Genomic DNA, 9,570 nt, shown 5'->3' with positions numbered 1-9,570 from the left:
TACTTTGAAGACGGCCGACGTAAATTTAAAATTGATACATTTGTAACCATTTAACTGAAGATAGAACGCCATTTTGATAGGCTAGATCCTCAATCTTCGGCTTAAAGGAAAACTAAAGGTGGATAAATCAGAGTTGAATCGTGACGTCGTGATCGGAAGAGGAAGAAAGTTGGAGTGCCCGTGGCGCGAGAAATTAATGCCCGTAACACCTACACGCGGTTGGCGTCGTGGCACGATGTTCCAACATTGTGACACTGTTAATCGATGTCTATCGAGTCGTAAGGTCGTTAGAGGCTTGTTACTGGCTACGTCTAAATCTTCGTCGAGACAGTGGAAATCGGGGTATAACTGGATGCTTAATTAATTCGAGGCTCCATGATTTTCTGTAACCAGCGCGTCTCGATCGATGGTGAATAAATTTCGGCCGGTAGATTCGGAGGAGGACTCCATCGAGGCTGGAATTCCAGTGAGCCGCGCACCGGGCGGATGTCAGGGAATTTAGAATGCTTGGAATGCACGGGAAATGGATGGCGTAGCGTAACACTTGTCCCTGGCCATGTGCAGCACGAAATACTCGTGTCGTTGACGAAGGGCGTGAAAGGGACACTTTCCAGGTTACCATCGGAGTGCTTTAATTGCTGCTCCACCGTCTTTACTGATAAACGAACGTCGGAACGTGTCGTTTCTAAAGAGGACAATAACGAGATGGATACACTCGTTGCTACTGGAAAGAGCACCAGAAGTTTCTCGCGATAAGAACGATGGAACACGAAGGAATTGAAACAGAGATTAGCCTTTCGAACTTCTTCAACGTTTCGAACAAAAGATCAATGGATGCAATCAATAACGAATGCCGGAGGATGACGTGGTAAGGGAACGGTTGAATTTCAGAAAGAAACGACCGCGACAGTGCGTGAGCGTTCAGCGATTCCCAGTCGTTATTATGCTAACCAGTCATCAAATGGAGTCAGCAAATTCGAGTAATTCGACTCGCGTCATTATCCAAGGTGTGGCGACCGTCCAGCCTCGTGGCTGGGTGGTCCTCTGATTGCGAACCATCACGTGTGAACCATCCTTTGGGTGATGATTTTCAGGGACGAAAAATCAACAGGATTGTAACTTCAAAAATTTTCTAATTAATTTTTAACGAAGAATCGAAAACGATTAAAGCCGAAGGTAAATTACACGTTTCAAGTGAAATACAAAATTAGCCTGGACGGTCGGCTCGAATGCTTCCGAATGTTTCGAACGGTAGCCATCTGACGCGTTCGTAAAGATACGGACAAGCGTTACTGATACGAAAAGGACCGGCCCCGTGAAAGGGTGAGTCGGTTACCTGTCGTTAGAAAAAGTGACTAACAGAGCGAGGATTAGTCATCCGGAGTTCACCCCTAGGTGAAGCCGGCAATTTTCACAGATTAATCAGAGTCCGAATTAATTGCTTTCCGTTGCCCTGAAGCGCGGCTCGTTTCAACGTGATGGATACGTGGACATTTGTAAGGAAGATGGCGTGCACGTGTCGTCTCCAGTTCACTCGGCTTTCCCACACTTATAATCGAGCGTAAAATGATGCATCGGTGGAAACTGAAGGAGAATTTTTCCATTTCCTCTGACCCACGTTCCTCTCTGAATGTTTCTACTTTTTGAGTGTCGTTTCCGTAATGAGGTATAATTTTAAAATTCATCCAACGCTAGATCATTTTATCTAAAATAAATTTTAATTTTTCAATCAAGGTGGCCCTCGAAAATTTGATAGTCTCAGACTTCAGAAATGATAACAAATTATCTAGTTTCTCGCACAATTACCTGTGTTCACGAAGAATCGCCAGGACTCAAATTCAAGCCGAAAGAATCTAACGAAATTGAGCAAAAGGTCCGGCGCGGCAGCAGGTGAAATCTGCAGGCTCCGAGCGCGGACCATCTGTTGTGCACACCGCCTTAAGGACCGACCGAAGGGCCGGGTAACAGGTTGTTCGTACCTTCGCGGCCGAGATTGTTTTGTCCGTTCGCTCGAAGATCGTCCATGGTCTAATGAATCATTCCCCCGAGATATTGGAACCAAACTGACCCGTGTTCCTTTCAATCTCGCGTGTCCCTTCTTCGCTTTCAATGACTCGCCGCTTCGTCGATCGTCACAGGTGACAGGCGTATCGGGCTCGAATCCGATGAAACATTAATCGCGGAGCACACGATCCCCGCGTTATCAAGAATCACGCTTTCCGCTCGGAGAATCGGGCAGATACGCTCTCGCAGCTGGTTCCAAGCCGGAACCGACGATCTCCACTCGGCCGGCACAATGGGACACGTAGCAGCACGGAGTAAAGGGTTGCAAGAAGACGAGAGTCTTCCGGGAAGCGATGAAAGAGCCTCGATCCTCATTGGCGGTTGCGCTGAACACAGGGGACCAGTTTTGTGCCCCGGGTCAACCTGGCCTACGCGCTTTTTGCTCGCTCCTCTCGGATCGTCATTCACCTCGAAACGATAAGGTGATTTTAAGAGCGGCAATTAGGAGATAAATGATACCGGACAATTTCTACGATTTTCTTCTTTTTATAAAAATTAATTCACTGTTTTAATGGAACCCGTACGAGTACGGCACTGCCTTCAACATCATCAATAAATGCCGCCGCTCTTTCGGCATCGAAAGACACGTGTTGTTTACCGATCGATTAGATTAATGACTGCGTTACGCTTCCGCGGCTACTATGGAACATAAATCACGGAATACAAAGTCGCTAAAGGCGCCGGGAGCCGGAGACCGGCGTCGAAACAAACGAATATCGAGGCAGAAAACGCTCGTCGAACATTTCTACCCCGTTGCTCATCGTCGAGGTAATCGTTTAGAACGCTCCAAAAATGTCCAACAGAGATTTGAAACGCAAAGTCGTTGACCTGCGCTTCCTCGTCGAGGCAAAAGAGAATTTTCTTTCGAGGAAGGTCGACCGCCACGACCCCGTTCCTTTTGTAGGGAGAAAAAGAAGTTCGTGGCTCCCTGTTCCCTAACCCAAACCCGCGACGCCGACGAGCTTTTGTCACTGGCCAGCTTCGCGTTACGTTTATACGCTCGCTTTTCTTCCAGCGGGAAGACTCTTTGCACGCCATACTTCGAGCTCTTCACACAACGTCGCGGAATAATGGTACCTCTTACTCGAGAGTATACACAGCCAGCAACAGGCGCACCTGTTCGATCGGACCAGTCGCCATAAAAGCCCAGGGGCCAAGGTAGCTTTTGCTTCCACACTTTCTTGCACGGTACACACGCGTGCGTACCGCGTGTACCGAGGGACGTGCTCGAAAGTAAACGAGCACCTGTCCAGGTGAACGAGAAGTTTCCTGTCGAATCGGGCCCGTCATCCGGCGGACACTCGAGGTGACCAGATTTCTGCGGAAGAAGGAGCATTGCTTGGTTTCGCACCGATCGATCGGAAGGCATGGAACTTCCTTAACCCTTTCACTGCTAAACGCGAAAGAGGTATATACACTACGTCCATTAGATTTTTCTTGAATTGTCTTACGACGAATTAACTCGTCACGTGTGCTAGAAAAGCATTTGCTTCATCGTATAATAATTTCAATGTTAAAAAATGAAATTTTAAAAAATGATGATAGTTAAAGGGTTAATAATAAGCTGGTAATGTATTATATTCTTCTGAACACTAAAATTTCCATCTTTATGTCCACAGCAGAGAGCTTTGAATTTCATTTAATTTACACATTCAGAATATCAATTAACTTTCCATTAGAAATTCAAAGCGACCGTATCGATGTCATGTTTGAATCCTCCAAAAGGAATGAAGGATCCATATAACCTGTGAATATGTTTTACAACCAACACAGCTATAAAATGAAGCGTTAGATGATTAAATGAATTCGATTACTAACATACACGCGATATTGACGCGTTGTCACACGGTGCTTAATGAATCGGAGATCAAAAGGTTCCGATGCCGGGTTGGTTTCCCCGAACAGGTTACAATATAGCGAAATTTTCGTGTGACCGCGAAATGATCGCGCGATCAGCCACTTCCGCCCACCTTTGACTTTCACCGACGATTTTGGCGCCTGTTGGACGCCGTTCAAACGATTTCGTTTGGTATTTGAAAGAATTAGAAAGAATCTTCCCAATGGAATCGATCCGTTATCCAACGAATGAAAAAACACCTAGATTAATAATAATTGAATTCATAATCGAACTTTCTAACACGGGTCACGCTCGACCCAGTTGCTTTCTACTCCGAGATTAAACGCGCGTTTAACGAGAAACTGAATCCAAATATTTAACGGAGCGACAGCAAGTGACGAGGGGAGAATCTGCGATTCGGAACACCCATATGGGCCTCGGGATTCGAACAAAAAGCCCGATCGAACGATGGCTGTGTCGATTGAATCGCTAGTACGTGGCAAAAGCGCGTGGGATTTAATACGCGGCGCAGGTAGCCCATTGCTGGCCAATGAATTGAACACGCGTTTGCACGCCATATGTTGTTTGCCTCGCTAAAAGACCTTTGTGCCCGGCGTTCTGCTAACGCGGCTATGAATGAACGCGTGAATGAGCCTGCGGGAGAAACAAGGCGATGGCTCGTGCCACGTGAAACCATTTGTTCCTACAGAAGATTATTAAATAATAATGTAATCTGTTAGAAAAAAATAAGGTCTAAATAATAATTGTATTCAGGATCTGGTCCTCCCAAAATTGTGGATTCCTCTTCTTACCATTTTAAGATTCTAAGAATCTAAGGTCGTAAAATTCCAAAATTCGAAGATCTAAATAAAAAAAAAAATTGTTTAACAAATTAATGCGTCAAATCTGTCACCTTGGTAGAATCGGAGTACCGGAAGGTTTCCCGCTCGTGCTGGACATTTAAACGCGGCCGTGAGGTCGGCTGTCCGTCGGATCTCGACTCAAATCGAATCGAATCGATTCGTCTCGAAGCAGGGGCTGGCCACCAACAATTACTTTTGTCGAGCAGAGGGCCCCCGATGGTCCTCGACGAATAGCTACGATCGCTCAGATGGAGAGATAAAACAGCCCGCGAGTTCGTTGTTTGTCGAAAGACAAAGTGCATTATTATGCACGTCGACGAAAGTTATGCACGGTTCGTGCGATAACGAGGCCGTTCCGATATTTAAGGTGTCCGTTGATCGGATCTGTAATCTTCTGAATTTCGACACGTGCATTCTCCATTTCGTAGTGATTGATATTTTCTGAATTAATTTTTTTTTTTTTGAAACGAATATTGTTAGGTATTATTCTCAAATTTAATAATTTTGTATAAAATTAAAGAGGGTTTTGGGAAAGGTTCGAAGAATTATAGAAAACTGGTGTAAGGTTTAAAATCCAAGTAATTTATTTCGTATAAAATATCTCTATATATAGGTGATATCTGTATCTCAAATAGTAGTTTAATTTCTTTACAAAAACTAGAAAAAGTGGTACTCGCCCTGAGTCGTTTCGCCGTAACTCTCTCTCTCTCTCTCCTTAGACGGACACGTATAAAACTCGGGCGTGACGACTCTATTTAATTATTATATCTCTTTTTTTCGAGCTACCTCTCCGCGAGGAACGCGAAATAGACCAGTCGGAGGGGAGCCTCCTCGCGTCGAGTCTCTCGTATTTCTCCTCGCACGTTTATAGTTATTGTACAATGACTAGTTTGTTCGAGTAACTTACAGTGATTTACAAACGCAAAGAAAAAGTACAAAAACGCAAAAGGCAAAGGAAAAAAAATCAAATAATTAAGTTCTCTCGCTCTCATTCATTCAATTCCAAATAACCAAGATGAAGAAAAAAAAAAAATATAAAATAAAATAAACCACTCAGGCACTGGACGATCTATTTAAATACTTTTCTCTCTCTGTACCTCCGTCCACCTATGGCGACTTATAATAATACTTTGTTTTTCGTACGTGCCTTGACAATTAATCGTTGTTATTTACAGTCGCATGGGGCACGATAATAAAAAAAAAAAATGGCACTTTGGTGCACGGTACACACGAAAATGAAACACAATCGACGAAAGGATTACAGTTTGTCGCGTGTACGTAAAATGGCAAGGAATACAAGAGGAAGAAAACAAAAAAAAATAAGAGGGAAAGGAAAAAGAAAACGAAAATGGCACGGCAGCTTCACGGGACCGCGTCAAGCGGTTAAATCGACTCGTCCTTTTTGCCTCTCCTCGAACATCTTCATCGAATCCTCGAAGGGCACGCATCGACTATCATATCCTTTAAGTACAGACGGAACGCGGTCATTCTCGCTGTTTGTCACACGCACACGCACACACACACACACACCGAATTATGTACAACGGGACGAAGGGCGCGATTCGAACGCGAGAAAAATGCACAACCATCGGATGGGGGTTCGATTGATAAGGGTTCAGTTTTTCGACGCCGGTGTTCTATCAACGATCTCGTCTAAAATTCAATCACGAAACGGGTATGAATTTTAATCGAAAGCCAGGTACTCGAAACTACAACACTTCGCGGGAACTTGGCCGAGAAATTGAACCCTGTAACCGATCTCTTCTGGACCTACTTCTAGTACTATTATTATTCGTTTGTACTCCGATTAACGTAAGGCACTTCTTCTTCGAACCGTAACAAAGTAATAAGGAACGTATCAGGCGATCACACACGCGACGCGATCAAATCGTCGCGGACTTCTTCGAGTAGATCATCGGGCTCCTCAGCATGCGTAGCCCATGGGGACGGCGACTCCTGGACACCCTCCCTCCTGGTGTTTGGTCAGCAGAGACATCCTGCTGAAGGTTTTGCTGCACGAGGTGCACGAGTACTTCTTCACGTCACTGTGGGTCTGGAGATGTGCCCTTAGATTACTCCTATCAGCGAAAGCTCGATTGCAGTGCTGACAGCTGAAGGGTTTCTCCCCGGTGTGGGTCCTGATGTGTCCTTGGAGCAGCCAGGGCCTCGAGAACGCTTTGCCGCAAAGATGGCACTTGCAGGGCAGCGTATGCGTCCTGATGTGCATCTTGAGGGCACCTAAGCTGACGTACACCTTCTCGCAGTACTTGCAGGAGAAGGATTTTTTCGCCTGGCCCTCGGCCGCGGCGCAATGGAACTGTTGATGTTTCGACAGTCCGGAGTACGTCGAGTAAGATTTTCCACAGTCCGGGCACTGGTACCTCGGCGACGTCGACGACGACGAGGACGACGAGGACGAAGTGGAAGACAAAGATACGGTGGAACCACTGTTCACTCCGGTCTTCTCGATTTTCGGGTTCACGATCGTTGAGCCCACCGAGGTGCTACCAGCGGACGATCTTCCGCTGTCGCTTCCAGGAGAAGAGAGATCCTCCGGCGTGACTGGAGGAGGCGACCTCAGCGAGCCAGAGCCCAAGGAACTCGTCGGTGATAGTCCGCAATGGTCGGGACTGGCCCAGTGCGAGTAACTCCTGGCGATGGGTCTCTGAATCGTTGGACAAGTGAGCGCACTGTGCGGCGGAGGCGAGACTGACGGATGATGCTCCGGGGATGAGTGCGGATACGCTGGCATCGGGTAGGACGGATACAACTCTGCTCCCGCGTGGTGATAACGGTGATAAGCCGCTGGATAGGGCAGATAGTGAGGAGGATAGAGCGGCGCAGCTCGCGCCCACGCCGGGGTCGCGTAGTGCGCCAATGGCTCGACGGGTGTGTTGAGATTCAACGGTTCCAAAGGTGCCTTGCTAGCCATGAAGTGCAAGGGCGCCGACGTGGCCGTCACGGCGGTCGTCGACGAGGAGTTGTCGTGCTGGATCACCTCGACGCGAGCCTTCTTCGCCACTGGATGAATCGGCGCGATACCCGCCGGCGGCGTGATCGCCTTCGTTGGGTAATGATGATGATGAACGTGGTGCACCGGGTGGACGTGATGGTGCACCAGCGGGGAAGTCGATCTGGGTGCCAACGGTGGAGACGGAGAGACTTTGACGATGGGTGAAGGAGACCTGGATGCACGCTCCGGCTCCTGTTGCTGTTGATGGTGATGGCGTTCCGCGGTTCTACTGAGATCTTCGGGTTTTGTACTGAGATTCTCGGGCTCGGGAATATCGTCCATCACGACGTCGATTATTTCCTCTGAAGAAGAGAAAAAGAAATTTCGTTTTATACGAGAGTTCCTCGACTGACGAGAAATTGGATAACGAAAAGGGATTCGGAGACTGGAATGTTATTGATTGGGAAAATTAATTAAAATATTCGAAACTCACCTTTAATCACTTCGGGAACTTCCTCGGTAGGCAAGACGTGGACTGGCCGCTTTTTCAGCGGACAGTGACTGTAGCTGTTATTTTTCTTAACGAAACTTCTAGGCACTTCTTCGACCAGCATCTTAGCGATTTTTCCTTGACAATTTCACAGTTGGAAAGATCCGAGTCGGCTCTTCGCAGGTACTGGACACCGCGAAGGCGCAACACCGCGATTTTAATCCAATTGTTCTCGTGTTCACACTGACCACAATATTCAGTTCCCTCGTGCGCGAGGAACAACAAAACTGTCAAGATAATCCTAAGGGATGTTGTCACTGCACTGCGTCACACATGTGGACGAACAAAATAGTCCTTCTCGTTCACTTTCTCGTCGTTTTACGAGCACTCGGAGAAAAAAAAATCCTTCGATGAAGAAAAAAATCGTCTCGATCCTCACTGTGCGCTCGTCGAGACTGAACTGAACCGACTGTCCGACCGGCACCAGGGTTAAACGAGCAACAGTAGAAGAGGAAGAGGAAAGAAACAGAGGACTGGCGGGTGAACGCGAAAATGTTTGAAGGAAGGTACGATACTCTGATACGACTCTGACAACTGTTCGGCTGCAGGCCGGTCTCTGACTGGCAGGGGGGTGCGCCAAGTCCTTTTATAACAGCTCACCCCACCGGCCAGGTGCAGGTGGCCCGCACGTGCTGCCCGACCAATGCAGGCCCGTGGGCCCCGCGCTGCCCGCCAATAGGGGACGCCCGGTCACGGGCCATCGTCCAATGAGAACGCAAGCATCTGTTCCGCCGGCTCGCGTGTCCCCACCACTCTCGTATGCAACAACAGGAGGTGCAGGATGTTGTTCGTGAGTGCGACGCGATTGTCCTGCTGCGCTCCGTTCCTGCGCTACCTTCTCTCTCCCTCTCTCCTTTTCTTTCCCCTTTTTTCGCCTCTTTCCCCTTTTTCGAACATTCTCTCCTTCTCTTTAGAACGATCTCGCTTGTTCTCCTCCTTCTCTGTTCCCGCGCTGTTACACCGTGCGTTGCGTTGTTGTACGGAGCAGATGCTGGGCCCCTACGTAAAGTTCACCCTCCTCCTTCCTCCTGGTTCGCGTTGCCACCCCTCACTGTTCGAGACCTGGCCCAACGACCCGTCACCTCTGCTCTGTCGTCGGTGCACATACACCGTCGATTCGAGCGCGAACACGTTTCCGTCTCTGTTCCGCCTGCACTTACACTCCGATGCGACGTTTCCCCTCTTGCCATCGCAATTTTTCTATTCGAATTTCCGTTCGGTCTACCTGAATCTTCTCTCTTCCTCTCTCTTTCTCTCCCTCCCTCGGTTCTAGCCTGTTCCTTACTCGCGTGTACACGCTCTC

The 9,570-nt window shown here is 47.8% G+C and overlaps 1 protein-coding gene across 1 annotated transcript; it reads right to left on the bottom strand.

Moving 5' to 3' along the window:
* Positions 1–5,394: 5,394 nt before the first annotated feature.
* LOC114878983 (protein escargot-like) lies at positions 5,395–8,804 on the bottom strand. Its single transcript, XM_029193421.2, has 2 exons — positions 8,211–8,804; positions 5,395–8,079 (listed from the first exon to the last, which is right to left on the bottom strand). Exons 1-2 carry the CDS (start codon positions 8,329–8,331, stop codon positions 6,689–6,691), a joined length of 1,512 nt encoding a protein of 503 aa, XP_029049254.1. The 5' UTR covers positions 8,332–8,804; the 3' UTR covers positions 5,395–6,688.
* Between the last annotated feature and the right edge of the window lie 766 nt (positions 8,805–9,570).

This window comes from Osmia bicornis, chromosome 14 (assembly GCF_907164935.1).
Source record: "Osmia bicornis bicornis chromosome 14, iOsmBic2.1, whole genome shotgun sequence".
Taxonomy (NCBI): Eukaryota; Metazoa; Arthropoda; class Insecta; order Hymenoptera; family Megachilidae; genus Osmia; species Osmia bicornis.
The sequence above is the reverse complement of the archived record's forward strand: the minus strand, read 5'-3'. Positions and strand labels throughout refer to the sequence as shown.